The sequence below is a fragment of the Camarhynchus parvulus genome, chromosome 1, assembly GCF_901933205.1.
Source record: "Camarhynchus parvulus chromosome 1, STF_HiC, whole genome shotgun sequence".
NCBI classification, from domain to species: Eukaryota; Metazoa; Chordata; class Aves; order Passeriformes; family Thraupidae; genus Camarhynchus; species Camarhynchus parvulus.
Window position 1 is genome coordinate 86,578,687 of NC_044571.1, and position 23,663 is coordinate 86,602,349.

At 49.3% G+C, this 23,663-nt stretch overlaps 1 protein-coding gene across 1 annotated transcript; it reads right to left on the bottom strand.

Moving 5' to 3' along the window:
- Positions 1 to 1,246: 1,246 nt before the first annotated feature.
- On the bottom strand, positions 1,247 to 22,909 carry LOC115900869 (alpha-2-macroglobulin-like protein 1). The gene is made up of 34 exons (XM_030943461.1): positions 22,851 to 22,909; positions 22,050 to 22,233; positions 20,981 to 21,143; positions 20,394 to 20,446; positions 18,421 to 18,441; positions 17,769 to 17,940; positions 17,285 to 17,369; positions 15,838 to 15,949; positions 15,410 to 15,524; positions 14,905 to 15,014; positions 14,239 to 14,406; positions 13,048 to 13,129; positions 12,543 to 12,715; positions 12,110 to 12,259; positions 11,726 to 11,878; positions 11,049 to 11,133; positions 10,165 to 10,279; positions 9,441 to 9,666; positions 9,202 to 9,328; positions 8,500 to 8,621; positions 7,985 to 8,039; positions 7,274 to 7,357; positions 6,136 to 6,312; positions 5,958 to 6,039; positions 5,034 to 5,190; positions 4,748 to 4,822; positions 4,202 to 4,364; positions 3,594 to 3,808; positions 3,249 to 3,464; positions 3,020 to 3,144; positions 2,626 to 2,716; positions 1,849 to 1,917; positions 1,414 to 1,516; positions 1,247 to 1,287 (listed from the first exon to the last, which is right to left on the bottom strand). The coding sequence occupies exons 1-34, from the start codon at positions 22,907 to 22,909 to the stop codon at positions 1,247 to 1,249; spliced, it is 4,128 nt and encodes a 1,375-aa protein (XP_030799321.1).
- Between the last annotated feature and the right edge of the window lie 754 nt (positions 22,910 to 23,663).

The following is a 23,663-nucleotide window of genomic DNA, read 5'->3' on the forward strand; positions in this document are numbered from 1 at the left end:
TATTCAAGCCACCACAGTTCCCTTTCCTGGCACTTTCCCTGCAGTTTCACATCCCTCCAGCGCTGTGCACACAACGTGCCATGCTCATCTTTACTGCAGGGCCAGGCCAGGTTTCAGTGCCAAGCCTTTCTCCATCTCAGCCTGGCTTCTGATCCACACTAGGGAATGGACACCTGCCCATCCTCTTTCCAGGCTGAGCCAAGACAAAGCTTAAGCTTGACCAATGTCTGCCCCTGCTCTAAACTTTCACTTGCACCTGTGTGCTCTCCTGCCCCCAGCCCACAAGACAGGCAAAACCACCTGCTGCATGAATCACCTGTAGGGAGGCACACAGCCCTGTCCTGGGATGTCTGCCACAAGCTCCACACCCTTACCAGAGATTGTGACATAAGCTTTGTATAGATAAAGTGACAGAGAATCTTAGGTCATAAAACATTCTGAGGTGGAAGGGACCCACAAGGATCACCCAGCTCCAGTCCCTGCACAGGACAGCCCCAAGAGTCACACCACGTGCCTCACAGCATTGTCCAAATGCTTCTTGAACTCCCATCAGTTTTGGTGCTGTGACCACTTTCCAGGGAAACCCATTCCAGTGCCCAAACATCCTCTGGGTGATAAGAGCTCTGTCCTTCTTGGCCTGACAGTACCATTCAGTCACAAGGTGCAAAAAAGGCCCCTAAGTTCCCAGTGGTTAGTTTTAATACTTCATGAACTCTTTTTTTGTCCTCTATTGTCTTCACAGGAGCAGGGGTAGATCCCTCCTCTGCAGTCTCTCCCATCAGTCCTTTGTCACCCCTGCCAACGGTCACCACATGGAGATATGAAGAAAAGAGAAAATGCTTGGAATTTCCTGCTGAGCAGTTAGTTCCTGGAAGGCTCAGACTGTGTGTGGTGTCTTATTAAAAGTAGAAGACTAGAACTGTCTGATTGAATGATTATTCAGGTTTACTGTTTTTCTCCCAAGCCAGGAAAACTGCATTTAAGAGCAGCTGGGAAAAATAAATTCTCTACCTCTGCTCATGTACAAAACTCTGCCCCTCCAGGTGCAGACATGCACAGGAGACAGAGCATTAAAAAAACCTGATCCATAGACCTAGAAACAGATATTTCCTGTTTCTAGCTGGGTACATGTTCCCCACTGCTTACCGTTCCCCTTCCTGTCTTTGCTTATATTCCATGTTCCCTGCCCAAGACCCACCATTTCCTGATGCCACTGTTGGTGTCACAGAGGAACTTGCTGCCTACCTCAACTACAGACAGCACTGTATTCAGCCAAGGCTTGCTCCTCTGCAAAAGGAAATGAGGAAGGTGATTACACATGGATGCACATGGAGAAGGCTGCATGTCTCTTCCCAGCCAGAGAACCAGGAACCCACCTCCCCACCCCCAAGTAGTAGGAAATCTGCAACCCACCTGGCTGGTAGTAATCATAGATTTTGATGCTGGCTGGTTTCAGGTTCTTCACCTGAATTACTTGTTCCAGTTGCAGAGTGAAAGTCTGAGATTCATCATTGAGCTAGTGGAGATGGAAGGAAATTAGCAAGGAAGGGGAGAAAGAAGTCACAGCATCTTCATCTTCCCTGATTTACATGTTTTCCTGCACCACATTTCTCTAATCCATTAGAGATTCTGGACTTTAAAATGGAGTATTGTGTGAGGGACAGCACACAATATTGTGGTAGGAATTTTCACAATATTGTGTAGGAATATTCTAATCCAATGACAATGAAATTGGGCCAACTTCCTCTGTCCCCAATTCTACCAGTGGTCTTTTCTTACCTAGACCACCCTCAGGCTTCTCACACAGCTGACCTTTTGCTCTGACCAAATGCTTTTGTTCTCACTTACCTTCTCCAGATAAATGTAGACCACATTAGCTTTCACTTCTATTTTCTTAACAATGGTTCTGTTCTCCAGCTAGGATAGGAAACAACAACAGAATGAAATTTGTGAGCATTTTCCTTAGGGATTCCTAACCTGAGGGAGCCAGTGTATTATGGAGGGAAGGTATAGAGCTGGACTCTGTGTGGAACTGTGCATTTTTCAGTGGTTATATCTTTGCTAGTCTCTCTTGGACATCCCTTGTGTGCATCTCATGTGTGAGCCCCACTGACCCTGCCCAGGGCAGAGGAATCTCTCCCTCTGGGGACCAAAGGCTGTGTGGGTAGTACGTACGACTGATAGGTTGGTGAGCAAATGGGTGCAGGCACCAGTAGAGGTTCTTATTTCATCTCACTGAGTGTTCGACTGCTTTTAAAGACCTGCAGGAGGGCTGTGATTTAATTTATTATTTAATTGGAAAACAAAAGAATCTTTTTAGCTAGAGCTAGAGTATGTCTGAGAAATCCTGTCTTAGACTTTCTGACAAACAAATCCTGGCGTCAGCACACCCAGCAATACACTTTGTTCCTGGCCCAAGTCCAAATACTGCCAGTGGGAGAAGCTGAACCACCTCTGATCTCCGTCATGGGACTGTAGGAAAACAAGAAGTTTTGGTGCAATTGCAACAGCAAAGGTCCCCTGCAAATTTAGCTACTACCTGGCCCAAAATGAACAATTCTCAACAGGAGTAAGCAGGCAGGACCCATTTACCACAGCTGTGTTTTCTTATTCCAAAGTTCTTACCAACATTCTGGATCTGGAAGTCATGATGAATCCGGATGGCAGGGAGACCTCTATGATCACCATGTTGGATGTGACTCTGCTCCCGATGTAGCTGGAGAAGAAAAAACAGAGAGAGGGTCTGACTGTGAGGACAGTGCCCTCCCAGCCCCTCTTCCATCCACCACCACGCCCTGAGCCAGGCGTCCCATCTGGGACTGGGGGCATGGCAGCCACTGCTCCCTCTCACAGGAGTTAGCCAGCACCTTCCCCCTCCAAGCCTTCCACCTGTCCAATTCTCCCTCTGTCCTGTTCAGCTCAAGGGCCGGGTCTCTCCATCAGAGCCCTGAGACCTGCCTGGCTGCTGTGTCCAAGCTCACTCCATCTTGCTGGAGCGGGAAGCAGCCCTTGGAGTCACCTGGTGAAGATGCGGACGGTGAGGAGGCGCGGGTTTGCCTGGCTGCAGTTGTTCAGCTCTGTGCTGACACGCAGCGTGAAGGTCACGGGAGTCCGTGGGGAAAGCTCGTGGTACCTCAGCACTGTCTGCAGGATAAGGGCCAGGAGCAGAAAACACAGGCCAGGCATGGTCTCGTGCAGGAGAAAAGCGGCAGAGTCCTCCCCTCCGCACGCTTATCCCACCTGCTCACCTGAGCCAAGACGCAGCCGCTGCCGTGGGCCTGCAGCAGGAGCTGCCCCGGGACCTCCACCAGCGCCGCCCGCTGCACCAGCAGCCGCCCCTGCCGGCTCACCGGGAACGCCTTGCCAAAGGCCCTCTGGGACCGCACCCTCACCACGGCCTGCCCGGCCGTGCTGAACGCCCTCGCTGCGTATTTCGCCAAGGCTTGCAACGCTACGGCCGTGTCCTGCAGAGGGAGACACGGGCTCCTCTGAAAGCATCAGCCGTAATGGCACTGGCTTGCAACAGGAATTCTTCAAGAGGACTTGTGCTGCCAAGCTAGGCTGCAAAAGGCTCCACGGGGAGCTGCTGTTACCTGGGTGGAGGCAAAGCCCCCGTAGGCATTTTGCTGCCGGGTGAGCCACGCTGCAATGCCAGCTGCAGTTGTCATGTCACCGGCGTGCACCCGTGGCTTGGACAGGTACGCCAGGAGCACATAGGCTGTCAGCTCTACGTCCACTGACTGAGTGCCGGGCCAGAAGTCTGTGGAGGCTGGAGAGCTTGGTTTGGGGCTCCAGTGGATTTGTCCTCCTGCAGAAGGAAAAGGATTATGAAGGCTCTTTAGGGAGGGCATAATTTGGGTTTCAGAGGAAGCAAACCCCACCGTGCTTTCAGGACTCCTTCAGTACATTCCCTATACTCAAGCCAGGATTGTTTTCTTGAATTTATTCTCCAAGGCTTCACGTCATTGTAGCTGACAGATTCCTACCTCCCCCCTCAAAGGGATCTTGAATTCCTGCAGTCTGAGGAAGCTATTTCTAAATCACTCTCACAGTTTGTGAAGTATCTTACTGTATTTTCAGTCACACAATGCAGTTACTGCACAAATACAAGGAGTATCTTATATGTAAATGTATTATATATAAATACATATATCATTTTCGACTGCTGTAGCTCGGCATACATTACTCCAGCAGGCAGCACCTGATTTGATGGCCTGTTCCTCCAGTTTGTACAGCAGCTCCTGGGTTGTCTCATAGTCCCCAGCCAGGGCAAAGGCATAGGCCAGCAAGGCTTCTGTGTAGATGTTGGTGATGTTGTGAACCACCTTGTGCAGGCAGCGGAGAGTAGTCTGCATCAGCTTGCCCTGTGTTGGGAGGAGACAACGTGCCAAACTCTGAAAGGGGTGAAATAGTGGGCTGGGGAACGCATTCCAGGGAGCCACACTATGTCTTCCCAACGTAGCTCCAGAGAAACCCAATAAATTACAGACTGTCTTACAGGCAGTGCAGCCCTGATGTGCACTGGGAGCCATTCCCACCAAGCACTACTGCATCAGGCCAGTTTCACAACACTGGCTCTTTTGAGGAATTACTTCACCCATTGATCAAACATTGACTCATTCCCAGAAGTTCCCTCCCAGTTCATGGCCTGGAGAAGACCAGAATCACAAGCTGGCACACCCCCATGGTGGTGTCCAGGAGAGCAGGAGGGAGCAGAAGGGAGCAGGAGGGAGCTGAGCGTGCTCACCTGCAGGGGCAGACCCATCTCCAGCAGTGCTGCAGTGACATAGGCCCCCAGAGAGACTTCATCATCCATGCTGCCCTGTGAGGGGAACACATCTTTCACTCTTGCAGGGTGTTAGGAGGGCCCACTCCTCAGAAGGAAAAGCATTCCTCCCATGCTTTTCCCTCTTTAGGGCTTGCACAGGTTGCAGAATGACTTTCTAGGATCTTTTGGGATCCCACTATCTTCTGCTGTCAAAAATCTCTCCAGGCATTCCCCAGCACTGCTACCTGCCCTGGCCCACCATTACCTTTAGGGAGGAGTGAAAAAAGTTCCCTTTGGTGGCAAAGCAGCCACTGGGGAGCTGGTTTTGCTCTAGCCAGCGCAGGGCATCCTGGATGTTCTTGTCATCTATGTAGATGTATTTTCTGGCTTGGCCAAAATTCTTGAGTACAAAAGCTGTCAACCTAGGAAGAGGATGAGTTGTGAGAAAAAGAGGCAAACAAACAAAAAAAAAAAAGGCAAAGAGAAAGTCAGAGGTCTCCTGGTGCTTGTCCCTGAACTAGTGACATAGTGGGAGTGCAAAAAAAGAGTAATTTTCATAAAGAAAGTCAATCTAAAAGTGGAAATGGTCCACAGGACTCACCCCAGTGGCTCCTCTCCCTACCTCTGTCTCCACAGATATATTACTTGCATACTACTTAATGCTTTACCCAGTATATCACCCCTGACTCCTTCTACCTTTATGTGTTCCACTTCATCTCCTCCAAATTACTGAGACAATCTGGAATTCCCTATTTTCTTCCTCCCTTCCTTTCTCCATTCATCTTAGCCAAGCACCATAGGTGTAAGTTGTGCCAAGGCAGCTCCTCTCCACTCACTGAGGAGAGGATTTTTTATAGCTCTCACCTGATTTTTTCCAGACATGTGTACCCCTCTTGGCTGCCAGGTCACCAGTAGCAGAACCTGATGTTGTCTGTGGGCCAACAGCAGGAGTATAGAGACAAAAAAAAGACCTTTCATTCCCTGGGACCACATCTTGGCTGTTCCACTTTCCCAAAACTCTGCTGCCCTGCCTGACTGCTTTTTCTAGTGGCTCAAGTGCCTCAGACTCTCCCTGTCAGAGTTCCTTCTGTCTCCATCCCAAAGGAAATCTTGTCAGCTTCCTCAGATCCATTAGGTGCTCTAACCCAGACAGGAAAAATCAGAAGTGAGGGATGTTTGCAGTGCTTACCAAGTGTTTCCTTCTCCATCCTTCTGCCCAAAGAAGCTGTAGGAGCCATCCCTGTGCTTGTACAGAAGTTGTGTCTGATAGCCTGGGGAGATGGGAACAGTGATTAATGTGGGCAAGAGTTTCCAGTATGCTGGACAAAGGGGAAGGCAGAGGGGCAGGGTGGCTCTGTTGCACTCACCATTGTGCAGGAATCCTGCTGCCCTGTCCTTGATCTCAGGGCTCAGCTGCCTCGTCTTCTCCAGGTACTGCAGCACATAGACAACGGGGGCAAACAGCACCATGTTCTGCTCCCCACAGCCGTGGGGCAGCTGCACCAGGTGGTCCAGGTTCTGCAGCGCCAACCCCATGAGGTCACCTATCCAAGGGTACAAAAAACAAAGAAAGTGTAAATATTATTTGAGGTGCCTTTTCATCCAGGTAGGGGGTAACAGTGCTTTATCTCAGCAGGGGGAAAGCACTGGAAAAAGGAGGAAAGAGAAGTAAACAACTGAGTGCAAGATGGACAGTTGTCACTGTTTTGCCTCTTTCCAGCTTGGCATCATGACAGCTCTATGGAGTCCCTGGAGATAAGATCCCCTTATCAGCTTTTGCATTCTGAAGAGCTCCAGCTATAACAAATACTGTTTGTAAAAAGCTGTCAGCAGAGCTGCACCTGCTCAGTCTGTGTCATATAGACAAGCAAATGTAACAGCACTCAGGGAAAGGTTGAAATGCCAGGTCTTTAGCCAGGCCTGCTCTACCCAGCCATATGTCAAGCATCAATATGTGAGGAAGCCAGCAGGGGTGCTAGTCGGATGGTGTGAAGGTGTCCACACATCCTCCAGCCAGTCAGAAAAGCCTTGTGTTTTCCTCTGTTGGGGTTCTGTTGCACAGTATTCATGGCTACTTATGCCAGGCCTGGCTTCATACCAGTCTGGCCTGCAAAACAAATATATGTATTTAATGGTAGGTAGGGCCAGTCCCAGTACCCTCTCCAAAGTGTTCCTTTGCAACTTCATAATGCTGAGAAAGATTTCTTCTCTCCAGGAGCTTCTGCTGTAGCATGGTTTTGAGCTTTACTGTTTGTATCTACACAGAAATAGCCAAGGTCCAAAGTCTCTGCTCCAAGGTCCTAGCTAGAAAAAGAAGGATTATTCTCCTGTGCAGATTACTCTTCCATTAAAGCCAAAAATCTGAAAGCTTGGTGTTTGCAGGGAATAGAAACACAGTATCCTCTCTTCTGGGCAGTTTCATGTCAAGTGGATCCTCTGACACCAAGGTAAGCCTTGCTCTGACACAGACCAGCACTCTGTGAGCCCACAGTAGAAGTCACTTACCTGTGATGGAAATGGAAGCCCTGGCAGATGCCTTTACTACATTGTCAGGGAGGCGAAGGGACACGGGTTCTTCAGCCACATTTCCTGATAACAGCAGGATAAAAGGTGTAGCATGAAAAACCAAGCCAAAAGCCCCTAACTGGAGAGACAAGACTGCCCCAGCTAAGTGGGACACAGCCTACATCCTGCTCACACTGACTGTCCTGGTCATTGCACCGAGTGCATTGCCTGGAATCTTTTCAGATTAGGCCATACATGAGAGCTGCTGGTGGGGCCAAGGGCACACCAAGCTTCACTTCAGCTCAATTCACTGTGCTTCAGAAGGCTCACACAAACCCCAGCTGGACATCAAGGGAGGACATCCTGGCAAGATGTGCAGTGCTGCAGGGACGGGGTGGGAGGGTTGGAGAGCCTCTCACTGGTGGTGTGCCTCAAGCCCCAGGAACATCCAAGGGTTGCACTGTGGGAAGGAGACTACAGAGCAGGATTTTGCCGCTTATACTCAGCAGCAAATTCATGTAGGACAGTGCATGTGGGAGTAATATTTCTTATTCATTCATGGCTGATAGGAAGTGAAATTTCCTATGTGAAAAATAATTTCAAAGCATTCTGTCATGAGACCTCCCACAGTTTAGTTCTACTTTCAGGTGTGTTTATTTCAGGCTGCAGAAGGCATTGAGGCTGTGCACATACCTCGTCTGAGGCACATACCTCCTCTTGGGCACAGAAGGGAGCTGTAGGACTTCTCCACTAACACACCCTCTGGCTGCCAGGGCACAAGCATGCATGGGACAGGAGAAACAAAAATACACATAAAATTCCCAAATGACACCAACATTTCAGGGAAAATTCAAGTCTGAATTCAGAGGTCAGGGACTCCACCCTCCTCCTTTTTGGCAGGTCGGCCTGCTTCACTGCTCAAAGGATCAAGAGTTAGCCCGAGGGACAGGGCTCTCTGGCCAGTGAGCACATACAAAAGCTCAGGTACAGCATGAAAAGCAGGAAAGGTACAGGGAGAACACAGACATGGGAATGCAGCTCAAGAAAGAGTACTGTAAGAACAGGCTTGGCTAGGTCTTGGGAGAAATGAAGTGAACTAAGCCACAGCTTTGGTATACTATTACTGGCCAAAATTTGAGGTGATAAAACTATTTAGACCACCTCAGGCTGCCTTCCCCCTTGGGTAGGGATATCATAGACAGAAATGAGGCTGTTCTCGTACTGACCTGGACCAGCAAGTGTTTGGTCAATGTGTGCCTCCCCCTCACAGCAGCTGGCAAGGCCTTCCTGCCCCCACACCGTGACGTAGGGTCCAGCACCTCTGTCCTCACTGAGATGTTCAGTGTCCCTAGCAAATAAATTCAGCAGAGTCCTTTTCTTATACCTGTGGCCAAATGGAGTAAACTTTCTTTAACCCATAGTGACCTGAGATGCTTTGGGTTGTTGGGCTTCATGGCCTCGGTGGTTTGGCCAGTAAAGGTGAGCCAGCCAGTGCTGACAGCTTGTTGAGACACCCTGAGCATGAGGAAACTCAGTAACATCTCACCAGCAGTGACTTCACTGCACTGCAGTATGACTTGAACAATAGAGGGTCCAGCAGCCCTCAGAACCCAGCATGCCCTTCCCATTGCATATGAAGCACGGGACCAGCAATGCAAAATTCCCCCACCCACATCCACACAGCCTCCTCCTCCCCAGCTGGCCTCCACAGCCAGGAGTACTCCCACTCCCTTCAGGAGTTCCTGCCCTCTCTGGTGAGTCTGTCTAAGAGAGAAAGAAAGCAAACTTAATGGATTACATGTTTGCACCATTAAGGACAGACTTCAGGATTCAGAGGAGACCTGGCTCTGCCAACTTCTCTGGACCTCCCTCACTCTTTCACTTCAGTTTTAGGGTTCCCCACCACCAATCTCCTTTTGCTGCCATACCCAGTTGGACTGCTGTCACATTCCACAGGAAGGTCTTGGACTCCTCTGCACACAGACACTCTTTGTCCCTGCAAGTCTGACATGGCTCCACCTGGAAGTCTGAGGATTTAGCCAGGGCCACCTGGATCTGCGGGAATGACAGATGCAGGTGAGTGACTGAGCAACTCAGATGAGATGGCTTGGCACCACGAGCTCTGAAACTGGGGGGCAGAGTAGGCCTGTCCCACACAGTGACACACCTGCATGCACTGCTGCAGGTAGCTGAAGACAGTGGCTTTCATCAGGAAGGTCTCTCCACGGATGACGGAATACGGCAGCGTCACGTCCACAAAGAAGGGCTGAACTGTTCTGAGGCTCGTGGCTGGGGCAAGGCCAAACCCCCTCCCAGCCAAGCAGAACATCTTGACTTTCCACTTTGCAGCAGCAGCAGGTGCTGTGACTGAGACATTCCTGCTGCCATTGGAGCTGAGAGGAAGAGAGAACTTGCCTGAAGAGATTCATCTGCCATGGGAGAGGGAAGGAGGTGCAATGAGGAGTGCTCATAGCCCTGCTGATGGAGGTAACACAGTTCCTTATGCTTGGATCAACTTCTGCTGTACTGCCAATGACTTTTGCTCCAGTGGCTCACAGCAAGGCACTTCTCAGCAATTTTTTCCCTAGAGCCATCAACCCTCTTTAAATGCCATCAGTAAAGGCTTTATGTCCTTCTTCTGAGCAAGACGCTGCCCGAGCATTCCAGCTCTGTACACTCATGGTGGTTTGGTCTGGAAGTGTACTCCTGCTCCTTAAATCTGTGTACACTTCAGTTCTGCACCTCAAAGTCTACTAGTTGGACACTCTACAAATGCAGGGAAGAGCCCCATAATTTGCATGCCGAGGTCTCTTTGCACCTCTTTTACACAAACTCAAGGCAACAGCAAAGGGTCATCCTTCTGTCCATTTGTAAAGTCAGGAATAACTTACCCAACAGAGTACATATTCCAGATCCAAGTTTCAGGGAAATTGTGGTGAGATCTTCTGTGAGTTGTAAATTGGGGTTGTTCCTCATTGATTCTTTGGTCTTCTGTAGAAGGCATCCCTGAAGGAAAGAGCAAGGAGTCCCACCAGAGTGGGAGAGGTGAATCCTGCCAACCATAGACAGTCTTGCAGTGGGGCTGGAGGCAAAGCAAGCAGTAAGAGAGACACAGGAGAGTCTGGCAGAGGAAAGCACAAGGGACTGGACTGATTTCATGGGAGAGATTAGAAATGAAGGGAAAAGAGAATGATAGCAGGAGAAGCAGCTTGCAGTGAGCTGATTGCAAGGTTTCCAAGACTTGGTTAGACAAAGCCCTTTCCTGACCTGATCCAGAGATTTTGCTTAAGAGACTGAGAACCTGCAGAGAGCCATTTTAACCAACACTTCTATAATTCTGTGAGTACTAGAACTGTTTGCTTGCTGCACAAAGCTCACATTGCGCAGCAAGCAATGGCTTAAATAGAGGTAGGCACATGAGCCAGCTTAGTACAGTTATCAAGTGCAAACAGACACAGAGGAAGAACATGAGGCTGCCTCTGTGGCTACAAATGGGGACAGAAGCTGAGTCTCAGTACAGCCTGAGGAGTGGGAATAGACACTGGGAAACGGATCCTGGGTCCCACTTGGATTTGTCTGTGAGGAAAGGGAGTGTCATCCTTTAGTGTCAGGGAACATCCAGGTAGTGACATTCTTCAGAGCCCTTTTTTATGGGGACTGGGTCACGCCTACCGAGTCTGGTGGACTGTGGCAGCAGCACCCGGTACTCCTAAGAGAGACAATATCCACCACCCCAAAGATCTCATGTCCCAGGTAGGCTCAAAGTGCAGCTCACCTATGATTGGCTTCCTCTCCATCCGACGGGAGCATTGAGAGGGCTTCTTGATTACAAGGTTTGAGAAGACTTTCAGTCCCATGTTCTATTAGGAAAAGAGGGATGGCGGGGGAGGTAGAAAAGCATCTGTGAGTGGGGAAGACTAACTGCTGCTCTTCAAATTACTCTGGAAAAACAGAGACAATGCAATGCCCAGGCAGCCCAGAGCAGCACTGGCTAAAGCAGACACAGTGCTGAGGGAAGCATGAAGGAGATCTGCCCTTAAGACACCAAGAAGTCTGCCTGGGACCTGCCCAAAATAGTGGCAAAAAGCAGCTAACAACTAAGGCATGGCAACAACCCATGGTCGAATGCTTGGGATTGCTCCCTGTCTCTCTTTTCTCTAATACTGTAGACAAAGAGTACACAGCCCAGGAACTCATTCCTCATTCCCATTCAAGTAAAAAAAAATTGAGTTTGATGGTCCAGGATTTCATCACCTTGCTTTGTGCACATGTGGAGGGAAATATGGATATTCCTACTCAGCGGGGTTGCACATCTTTTGAGACAACACAGTTCAGTCGGGGCAGACAGCAGGGTCTGTCTGGAGGAGGAAAAGCCTCTCAGACTGCTTGGGGAGAAAATACCTCTGATGCTCATAATTGCACCAGCTCTGGGAAACATCATGTGGTGATTACCCGGAAGAGGTTGAAGATGTCAGGCTGAAAGGAATGTTGTGGCCTTCCTCGTAGCAGAGGCGACAAGGACTGAGGCTGCGCACAGCGATCTGAATGCTCTTCCACTTGGGCAGGGTACCCACGTTGGTAGGCAGCAGGGAACAAACCATAGACCTAGGCAAACTCACAGGCAGGGAAGGATTGGGCAAGGAGCAGATACCTCCAGATGCTTCACTCCATCCTCCCCTAGTGTGCACATCAGCTCCTGTCCTTCTTCCTAGGCAGGCTCTGCTTTCTTCTTCACACACATTCATTGGCCCCCAGCTCCCCTTGCCACAGCCCCTACCTGCCTCGCCCAGCTCATCCATCACTCCCAAGGTTTTGCCTGGTTGCACAGACACTCACCACTTGGCTGGTCAGCTCATGGTCTGGTCTGGTGGAGAACATGTTTTCATCGACTGCCTGGACTGCACACAGGGAGCCAGGCGCTGCCTGCAGCTGGAGCTGCACTGCTGACCCTGCCTGGGCTTCTTTACTTGGGAATCCTACCTTGACCTGGAGCAGCACACCAGGAAAGGAATATGAAAAAGAAAGAGGTGTGAGGAGGATGACAGACAGATGGCACAGGCAGAAAGAGGAAGACTAGCTGGAATCTCCCCTGCTCAGCCACTGCTATTGGAAGTCACTGATGAAGCTTTCCTGGTCCCTGGGCACTGTGCTGCAGATACCCCTTCCATCTCTTCTGCCCAGTTCTCTCTTGGAAGGATCTGAGGGTCTCCTTCCCTCATGCCTCCTGTCTGTTCATCAACTCTCCCCCAGCCACAGAGGTGAGTCTCACCTGGTTTTGGAAGCACAAGGCAACATCCAAGCGGATGCTGTCAGCTGTAACCCCTCCGTTGGGGAAGATGGCGTACGCCACTAAGGAAGGTGACGGGGACAAGTCGGCAGTGAAGGTCAAAGGGATGGAGAACGAGCCCTTCAGCACTGAAGAAGAAAAGGCAGAATAGTTTCCTCACAGGCCCACAGACACCTCCTTCTGCCCTTCTTCTTTTTGTGCTATATAATCTCAAAATATCAAACCAATTCATGCTGCTGCACTGTCTGCCCTCTCCCTCTATTCTCTAACCCTATGTTTTCCATCTTCCCCTACATCCTCCCAGTCTCTCTTCCCATCATTTTTTCATTTTGTCTTTTTGCCCTCTTCCAGCTGACACAATTGCTTCCTCAGCCTCCCTCTGTCCTGTTTGCTGACTGCTCCAGACCTATAGATTGAGGGAATTTGGGAGAAACTCCAGCAATTCTCATGTCCAATCTAGAAACCAACTGGGTGCAACCATTTCCACTCCTCTGCCATGACTTACTGTTCAGTTTCCCGATCTGGATATTCCTCTGGCCCCTGACAACAATTCCAGACTTGCCAGTGACCTGCAGGAGGAGGTACATGGGATGAGCAGACTGCTGTTTGCCACCAGAGTGCATCCACACTTGCCTACATGCCTCTGCTTCTCAAAAGCGAAATAAAGCCCCCAAAATTAACTGTGGGCTCAATCCAATCCCAGACTTGAGGAGATTTGCAGACATCACAGCTGGGAGGAGAGGCTTTAACACGGGAGTCTCTGGCCCAGTCTGTTCAGTGAGGACAATGTATGGGTAGTGGGTTCACTGCAGATTGGTGAGTGATAACTAAAATGTTTCTCCTCTAGTAGGCTGGCCTCCAGAACAGACCAAAATCCACTGAGCAGCTGTTTGATAGCCAGAGTGGAAAAGGGATACCCCACCAGTTTTAAAGGGAGAATAAATTTCCAGCTACAGCCTTGGCAGAGGCTAAGGGGGTGATGGGTTACAAAGACAGAAACCTTCTCCTATCCATGGAGGTGACTGGAACCCCAGCACCAGGATCACAGTGTGGCTAGGCCAAGCCCTACCAGATGTAGCATTCACTCATTCCCCTGAGAACAAGGTTTAGCTGTCATCCCTCCAGGGACAACCTAAATTATATCCTCAGCTTTCCACTGAGGTCTGGTCCTGCCAGTGCAGCCTTTCCCCCCAGGTTGTCTACTACCCTTACTCACATAATATGCAAAACTTATACGGCTGGTGTCTTCTTCCAGGTCATCCCTGCTGAGTGTGAAGGTCACCTGGACATTGTGCTTCAGCCCACAAGGCAGTGTTTCCATGGGTGGGTGTATGTCCAGGAAGCTCTTGGTTGTGACGTGGAAGGGCTGCAGGTGATGGTAAGCGTTCGTGTAAGGGAAGTCAGGCCTTCGAGGAGTGCGCATGAACTCCTCCAGTGTGAACCTCCCCTGGAAGGGCACAGAGACACACAGAAATGAGGAGTTCATGCTTCAGTGCTTCGTTAGGCTGTCATCAGCTTGGTTTGGGAAAGGCTGTTGGCGTGGTGCCTTCCAGCTGCTCTGTGCAGAGCTGTGTGTTGAGCCTAGGCCTGAGCTGGCAGGGGGGCTGCAGGGCAGGAGGGGGGAGCACAGGTCGAGCTCAGGGACTCTCACTGTCCCATATGCAGAGGTGGTGTTTACCTCCAGAGAGACTGATGAGCTGTTCCAGGCAGTAGTGTCGAGGTTGAACGATGCTATTCCACTGTCATCTGTGATGTATGTTTTGATAAACCGACGCCTCATGAACCTTATCACAAGATAAACTTTCCTGTTCTTCATACCAGTTCCATAGTGATCCTGAACCTTAATCTGGTGACAACAGGGTGAGGCAGAAAAGCCAAAGTCAGATATTTCTTCCAAAGTCATACCCAAAACCTTCCTATCTCTGACAAGCATAGACCTTCCTGTGTAGGTCGTCTACAGACTTCAGTCTGGCCCCAACAAGACAGAATTGTACAACTCCCTCATCTCTGATGTGAAGCTGAGTATGGTTCAAATCTGTCTGCTCCAAAAGGTGTGTGTGGCTAGAACAGGAGGAGTTTCTCTCCTAGCCTACAGCTGAGACATCCTTGCATCCCAGCATCCCTGCTGAGACACCACTCATTGCTCTCAGCAGACACTGGAGGTGCAAACACAAGAGGGAGCCTGAAATGCAGCAGCTGTGGCTACACTGTCAAGCAATGAGACACAGTGCAAGGTAAAATACTCTGTCTGAGGACCAGGAAATGCTTTGGGTCAGCTAGATTTACCACATGCCATATTACTTGGCAAATGAGAGGGAGCAAAAAAGCAAGGGAAGAAAATCACCTTCCCCCTGTACGGTACTCCAGGGATGTAGTATTCATTGGGTGTCTCAAATACTGCCCTTGCAGCTGTCCTGGAGATGAGGATTTGGCTGGAGGTGTTGATCTGCACCCCTGTTGGAATGCAGAGTGCAAGGGAAGCAGGATCAGTACTAGAGGTGACTACTGCACTGTAGTTTAATCTCACTTTGTTATTCCCAACCCCTCTTAGCAGTGTCTGTAACTTCCTCCCCAAAACCAGCATTCTTCAAGGTTTGGAGGCTGCTCCTGTGGCAGCTCCTTCTTTAGTTAAGCTGTCTGCAAGCCTCTTTGTATCCTCATGGACCCACACCACTCATTGAGCTCCCAGCCACTCCTCATCCTCCTGCTGCTGGCAGAGTAGCTCTCCACGTCCCATGGTGATCCCAGCAGCAGGGAAGAGGAGAGGGGGATGTGTGTCCTCTCTAATCCTCAAACCCCCAGAATGGTTCCTCTTGCCCCTGTACTTTCCCTGCTGAGCCCCTGGGTACCTGTGCCCATCTCCAGGAGAGAGGCTTCTGCATAAAGTTTGTTGTCTTCCTCACTGGGAGTCAGATTGAAGATTGATGTGCTGACAGAAGGGGTGAAACACCCATTGCTTGCTGTCTGCAATAGGGAGTGACAGGTATTATTTGGGGCTGGGGAGAAGGGAAGGGGCCAGAAGTACAAGGGATTAGTCATTCTGTCATAACTATCGACTGCAACAAATAATAATGCAGAACTCATGAAACACTGGAACACGTTCCCCAAGGAGGTGGTGGATGCTTCATTCCCGGAAACATTCAAGGTCAGACTGGAGCAGTTCAGTTCATTCAAGGTCAGACTGCTCTGAGCAGTCCATTCTGTTCACTCAGCCCTTGGCACTGCATCCTCTGTGGTGCTTCTTTAGTGCCCATATACCCTCCAGGGTTTTACTCACGGCACCACTGTATTCCCTGCAGGTGTCCCTGCTGGCATTCTGCAGCCACCTCCTCGCTTTCTGGCACAGAGCCACGTGCACGGTCCCTCGCACTGCCTTCCCAAAACTGTACCTGCAGGGAGAAGGCCAGAGGAGCTTCTGGGCAGAGGCACTGCCTGCTCTGTCCAGCACATCGCTCCACACAGGTGCCTTTGGTGACAAAGATCTTACTGCAGCGGGCAAGCAGGCAGGCACAAATTAAAATAAAGCACTTTGAGTATTTGGGAGTGCAATAGTGTGGTCTGGCATCCAACACATGCAGGAGCAAAGGAATAGATGAGGAAACAGACAGGAGCAGACCCACAGCCTCTGGAGATCTCCCACTTCTGGACACTTGCTGTCCTGGAATTGCAGACAGACACAGAGAGTGGACCTGATTTATCCACTCAGTGAAGATATTAGTTAGGGGGAAAGCAGCAGAAATGGGTGTCCCTGCAGACAGATAATTGCAGTAATAGAACCACAGAGTCACCTCAGACTTGCCTCACTATGGGCTTATCTCATGATCAGGGCTCTTGTTTCCATCATCAGACCTGCCCTGCTGATTTAGACATTTAGGTATTTCCTCTGCCTGCTTTGCTGCCTTTTCTGGCTTTGACTCGTCTCTGACTTGCCCTTTGGAGCAATGCTCCCAACAGTATCAGTAAAAACATGACATCTGTGACCCATCCTGGTGATGTAGAGTGGTGTGCACTATTTACTACTACAGCCTCATATGACCTGATTGTAACTGTCCCAATTAATGAGAAATTATGTCAGACCAATCAGGGGCAAAAGAGACATCAAAAGTCTCCGGACAATGCAGCCCCAAATACAAATGAGCTCACCAGATTTTGAGTGCTTTTGAGCTCATTGTCCTCCCTTCTTTTTGTTTATACTTTGTGTCAGAGGTTCTGCCCTCCTTCCCACCCTCATCTGCTCCCTTTTTGCTGATAACCACATAACTAGAGAAATTTATCTACTGCTTCTAAGGTAGTAAGTTCAGTAGCATGTAAGTGAGAAGGCAAGGCATAAACTCCTAAAGAAATGCCAGCTCCTGCTCCTTTACCTCCACATGTCTGTCCCATATCTGGTAAGTGCTTTTCCCACATAAGATCTTTCAATGCTGGACAGACACATCTTCCAGAGGAGGATATCTGTGGCCTAGGGCAAGTCTCCCTATAGCTGGATGTTCTCTCTCATGTGTGACTCAGGTACCTCTTCCCTAAGGAAGAACCCATTAGCTTAACTCTTGAACTATTTGGGATTCTTCTAAAGGAATGGCTCAATTTGGAGCCATTTGAAGGGTCAAAGGAATTTGACCCTTCTTGAGCCACCTCTCTTTGATGGACTGAAAAGACAGGACACATATGGAAGGAGAGACACAGTTTTGATGGAATTTTTCATTTCCCCTGAACATTCTCCTTACCTGCCACACACTTGAAGTGGGAAGGTTTTATCTGAAGCATAAATCTGAGCTGGTCCCTCGAAGAAAACATCGAACTTTTGTAACACTGGAACAAAAACCTCAGAGTTACTCCATCAAGGGCAGAAGACTACCTGGGCACAGGATCACAAAAGGAAAGAGTATGTTCCCATGAAGGAACATGTTGATGAGGTAAAAGCAAGCATTAATTAAAAACAGGGAAACCAAAGAAAGAATCCTTTTTTTTTTCCCCAACAGTCTTGCAGAGGTCTTTAGTGTATTCTCAGTCTGCCAGAAGGTACCTTCTCCAGAAATCTCCAGCACAATCTCCCTTGTGTTCATTTCTATATTGCCCATAAATTTGTGTTCAGTCATAGCTCTCAGGCAGTAAATCCTATTTTACAACATTTGGTTTACATTGTTAAACAGACAGGCAAGCAACAAACAAGCATCAAACTTCTTCCATCCCTTTCCTCATTCTCCTTACCACGTTCCTCCACCTTAAAGGTGCTGGACTGGACTGAGCTGGACTTAAAGGACTGGGCACTGATGGTGTAAGTCCCCAGGGAGAGTTCATCAGCTAACTGGAAAGAGAGATCTGCAATGCCCTGTTTTGGTCTCACGTCCAGCCACTGGCCAATGCGGTTTTTGTTCGGGTCCTGCAGTGCAAGGGAAGGAAAAAGAGGCAGTCATCAGCAATGCTGGCTGTTCTCTTCCCAAAGCCCACTGGATTCAAAGGCATGTCAGACATTTCAGAGGTTTTCACAGGCTCCTGCTGGTTTTAGCCAGATGGTGATGCTGGAGCACCAACAGAGGTGAACCTGAACCACCCAGGTTTACTTTGCTCTGCACAGCCATGGAAAAAGAAGGTATGGAAGGTTCTGACATTTAGACCCTCCAGCCTCCAGTAAAGATGGACTATAAAAATTAGCTAAAGCTGGGCCTGAATTCCTGAATGTAGAAATGGATGAAGTCAAACCATTTGTATCATCGAGTCTTGTTAACAAGAAGCATTTGGACAGAGAATGTGCATGCATAGAGATTAAGAAAAGTAATTTGAACCAGTAAGACAGCATCCTAGGTACTATCCATACTGAAATACCTTTCCTCATAACACCTGAGGAGTCTGGAACACCCACCTGGATTTCCACCATGGAGTACTGCAAAGCAAACAGACAGCACTGTCAAAAACTGGCATGACACAGCAACCTGCATATAAATTTCTTTTACCCACCCAGTCCCTGTACTACGGCAAACATTATGGTACAAGAAGCTTGATCCTACTGAAAGCAGAACAGCTGCTTTGAAATAGTAAGGAAGAGTAAAAATCTCTGCTATTCTTCAGATTTGCTTTTTGATGCCTGAATATTTAAGATGCATTTTGGTAGGTATTTGACAATGATGAAAGCTAGAATTTGCTCTAATAAAATGGGGAAGAGTAGAAAGACTCTCAAATACCATCATCCCAAGTTCACAAATGTTAAATAGCTTCAGTTTTGTAACATATATCCCAATAATTGGCAAAACTGCGTCACCTGTAGGAAGAATACTCAGAAAATCTTCCTTTAAAATCCCTGGCATAGGAGGTAAAGCTGGAAGTCATGAATTAATGCTGACTGCAGCTGACAGTAACAGGGAGGGACAAGAGAGGACACCCTTCAGCCCTTCTAGGCCCACTAATTCTCTGTACGTCCTTATATCACTGCATCTTTCATCCAGGAGGCAGTATTGGTGAAGAGTTTGGGATCACAACACATAAAGAGGCAGGAGCAGGGCTCGGGAGAGTAACCAGACTATAAACATGCAATTGAAATGTAATTCATATTATTCATCATTCTAAGCTTTCATACAAGTTATCAGAGGCACCTCTGTTTTCACTGAAATAAAAAAAAAAAAGTGCAGATTAAGCTGCTGGTGAACACCACCCATATTAACTTCAACTCATCTATTTTACAAACTAGATATTATAGCTTCAGTGCGCAGTGCACTCAAGCCTTTATAATAGCTTTGGCTAAACCCAATCTCTTTGAATTTTCATCACAGCATAATTAACAGTTACAATGTTGATTTGTTTGTACTCACACATAGACATCAAGCATTTACAGTCAAATATGTACATGAACCAATTGTAGGCATGGAAGCAAATGTATTGTTTATACTTCATTATCTTTTTAATATAAGATAGATGCCTTCCCTTTGGGGAGAAGAAAGGAGTGTTTGATCCTAGGAACTTACCAATAACCCAAGAAAGAAGAAATTAAGTCAGTAATAAAGAAGCTGGAAGGATCTCTCCCTTTATTTTAGCCTGGAAGGATTTGGTCCAACTCCCCTAATGTGTGCCCTTCAGTATTTTAATTGTCATGGCATGAATTCCTGTTGGCTCTCCCTAAATACCTTGAGGACTGAGGAGTGAAACAGCTATAGCTGCTGGCTGCAGATATAATTGCTTACTGAAGAATGGCACTAGCCTTGCAGTTTCCTGGCCACCACATATGTAAGTCTCTGGCAACTTCTCACTCCCTTGACACGGGGACAACGAGCTGCTGCCAGCAGCAAGTCAGTATAATTTGGTTATACTGTTTTCTCTCTTTTTTTTAATGATCACTTCCTGTGAATCTTTCCCCATATTAATTAATTTTTCTTAAAATGTTGCAGTTTGCTTCAGGCTCTCCTGCCACCCTCAGGTGCCGCACACTGCCCAAATCACTGAGCTTCCCAGAGCTGTGGGAGGGGATTTTTGAGTCTGGTGATGTCTGTGCACAACTTTGTCTGATAATTATGCCCATGGACAGCAACCCACAGACTGGTCCCCAGAAGCCCTGCCTGTTCTTTTGGCAAGGGCAGGTGCACTCAGGTACCTCAGCCAGCTGGGAATGCTGGCACACTCCCCAAACACCATCCAACCCTCCCATCAACCAGCAGCCATCCTATAACAGCAACAGCAGAGCCATCAGCCAACAGGAATTGCTGTTCAAATTTGGTTTACTCAAGGGGTGGCATTGACCACCCTGGGTGCTGGGACTGTCCCAGCCTCTCTGGCGTAGGATTGGTAGAGGAAGCAGAACCACCTGAAGCCTGGAGACTTCCTTGCCTCCACTTAGACAGGCTTTACCTTGCTGTTAACAGGAACAAAATCTTCAGTCAGTGTCACAATCCTGAATTTCACTGGAGGGAGAAAATGGAGTAAAGCACATTACAGACAGAGTGCACGTGGGAATGGACTTGCCCCGCTCTTGTCTCACCCCAGAACCACAGCTCCACACCCAGCCCTACTGGCAGCCCCATGCCTGCCCTGCAGCCCCTCTCACCCTTTGCTCAGCCCCACTCATCTCTGCTTGCCCCAAGCACGTGGCAGCAGCACAGCTGCTTCACAGTTTAGGGGTTTTCCCATGGGCTACAGCCAGAGTCACCCTTACATTTCCTTGTCTGCAGTGTAGGCACACCAGTCCCACCTGGTCCTGGCCAAGAAGACCATGTTCAGGTCTGCTCCCCTTTCCAAGCCAGCTCTGCTCCTAGAGCATGTCAGGCCTCCCCTCCCAGGCCCCTCCCGCTGCCAAAACATGGGATCCCTCACTGCAGCTCTGTCCCCATGGAGGCCACATTGCACAAAGTGCTCAGCGCTCCACTGACAGGAAATTGGGAACAAAGCCTGGCAGGTCAAGGCAGGGCCACTGTCAGGGTGCTCTGTGCTTTGCTCACCTGTCTGTCCTGGGTTATAGATGGGCTTATCCATCTGAATGAAGGTGCCTGTTCCAGCCCTGCGGATCAGGACTTTTTTCTCTTCACTTGCACTGAAGTAGCGGCCATTGGAGATGTGCAGGTGCACAGTGGCCACCTCCTGGCTGCCTGCAGGTCGGGGCACCTGGCACACAAAACAGGAGAGTCACAAGGTTAGCAGGCATCAGAGCAGTGCCCTTTTCACTTCAGCTGCACTGCAAGGCCAGGCTCTTTGCCATCTTACTCTGGAGGCCAGCATAGGGTGTCCCCTCAGTGGCCAAAGGGAAGCACAGGGAACAAGGCGTAGCAGCTGGGATGGATCTTGGACAAGAGAAAAAGGAGTCTATTCTGACACAGAAATTTTGTTTACTCCCTCATGGGACCACTGTTAGAATCTGCATGGAGCAAGATGGAGAAGATTTAACTCAAGGGAAGAAAAGGCCTATGGTGATGAGAATTCTGTTTTCTAGAGTGTGAGGGGCAGAAAGACTGAAATCCCATCTTATCATCAGTGTAAACTAAGAAAATAAGGACCATGAGTTTGGCAAATAAGAAAGATTTATGCTGAGCCTTTGTGTACACCCTCCCATGTCTTTCCTAGTCCTCCAGTACACTTTCAAGCCCAGAAAGAAAAGCTTGGAAAGAAGCAGACATGAGGGAAGCTGTCTGAGATGAGAGGTCTGACTCTTTCTGCATCACAGATTCACAAACAACACGCTGTGACATTGCATCCTCCTCAGGGGAGGATGAGCTGCACGACTGCCATTTGGGTGCTTCTAAGCTATCCACCCTCCTCAGACCTTTGCTCCCTGGCCAGGCAGCCTTTCCTCAGTGTGCCACTAGGATATCCCATAGGAGAAGTGCCATGCAGACAGACAAAGGCAAGGAGCAAAGCCACCAGGCTGCCACTAAACCCTCCCCGTGATTTTGCATTCACTCATTTCCATGCCCCCTTATCGTCTATCTTCCTCATTCTCTCTTTCTTTGGTGAGAGGCAAATGAGGAAGCTGTGAGCTGCCAGCGAGGGGTCCCTGCCAAGAATGCCTCTGACCTGGAATCTGGTGCACGCGAAGATCCAGTCGTTCCGGACGACCTTGCGGTAGAGGCTGAGGTTGCCAGATGGGTGCGCAAGGGTTAAGGCCACACGAATGGGCTTTTCAACCCCACGAAGGTCCAAGCATGCCCTCTGGGATGAGGGGTAGGGCAGGGCAGCTGGAATGATGATCAGGTACCTCCTGCAGTGGGGAAACAAGATATCATCATATTCCGGGAGCCCTCTTGCCCTCTCTTGGCACTCCAAGGCTGCCCTGAGGAAACAGGAGAGTTTGCCATCTCTCTGAGGCTAGGAAGTGCTGCTCTGCTGGGGAGACTGGGACAGATTGCCAGAGTGAGAACCTTGCACGGGGGGATGGAAGGAATAGAGTTCATTTCAGATAAATACAAGACAAATACTTTCAGGTGACAGAACAGAATTTGCCCTTCTTGCTTTGACGTGGCTCCTCAACTACCCTGACAGCAGGTTGGTTCCTGCTTACCTTATCCATCCCCTGCCTTGCAGCCCTTTTCATTTGCCCTTCACTTTAATCTACACCTTTCCCTTCATCCCACCTCATACTGCACTCCCTCACTCTTGTTCCCACCACCAGTGCTCACCTAGTTCTTGTACTGCAGAGATATCCGTGGGAGATGTTCCCACCTTCAGGCGGGCTCTGCATTCACAACAAGGCTCTGCACCCCACCCCATGTCCAGCCCTTCCAGGAGCTGACTCACAGGGTCACACACTCTCTCCCTGCTATCTTGGCCCCTCCCTCAGCATTCTTATCAATCACTAGATTTTTAAATGGCACTTACGGTTGTGCCACTATCCCCAGGGTGTAGAGCAGGCAGCTCAGGAGGAAGGAAGTCCACATTTTCACAGGAGAAACCCAGAGGGGTGGATTCCTTGGGAGGGATGGTCAGGAGAGAAAGCAGGGTGCCTCTCCTCTCCTTCCAAAGTCTCCAGGACACCTGCTGTTGTTGCAGTTTCTCCCAGGAAGCAGACACAAAGCCCCAAGGTTTCCTTCCCTCCACCTCTTTCCTGGATTTATAGTGCTGCAGGCACAGGGTTGTACCATCCAGGATGTTCCCCAGCCAATCCAAGTCCTTTTGGACTCTGGCCTCACTGCTCTCCTACTCCCCTGTGGATGAAGCAGCGTCATTCAGACAAATGTGCCTTTTATTTTGCCAACCACCAGTCTGTTTCCTGCTCACTGCACTGCCCCTGCTCCCTGGGCCAGTTGCAGCCCAAGTCCCATTGTTTGGTCTCCAGCTGGATTGTCCCATGACCCCTTGGCATGTGCACCCAGCTGGAGCTCACTGTGAGCCCTTGTGGTCATACTGTCCCCAGGCTTTCTGAGTCTGTAGCACCCAAGGCAGGTCTCAGTCCTGAAATGGAGATCAGGCTTTGTACAAATTCAGTATATTTGCATAGCTCACTGCTCCCTCACAGAGGAGGAGAGCACAGGGAGCAAGCAGAGCTGGACTCCTCACCTTGCCTCTGCCCTACAGACATTTCAGTTTGAAGAGAAAATTGAACAGCTGCAGCTCACCCCAGCTGTATCACATTGCTCTGTGCTACAGTTCAAGGCCAACCTACTCATACCCTCACCAGCAGAGGAAATGAGG

Bases quoted from the DNA above. Each gene is read 5' to 3' on its own strand.
- LOC115900869 (XM_030943461.1), bottom strand. From the start codon at position 22,909: ATGTGGACTTCCTTCCTCCTGAGCTGCCTGCTCTACACCCTGGGGATA. The intron at 20,447-20,980 runs GTGAGCAAAGCA...TTCTCCCTCCAG, and splicing joins CTATAACCCAGGACAGACAG to TGAAATTCAGGATTGTGACA. The intron at 6,040-6,135 runs GTGAGTGCAACA...CCATCTCCCCAG, and splicing joins AGCAGGATTCCTGCACAATG to GCTATCAGACACAACTTCTG.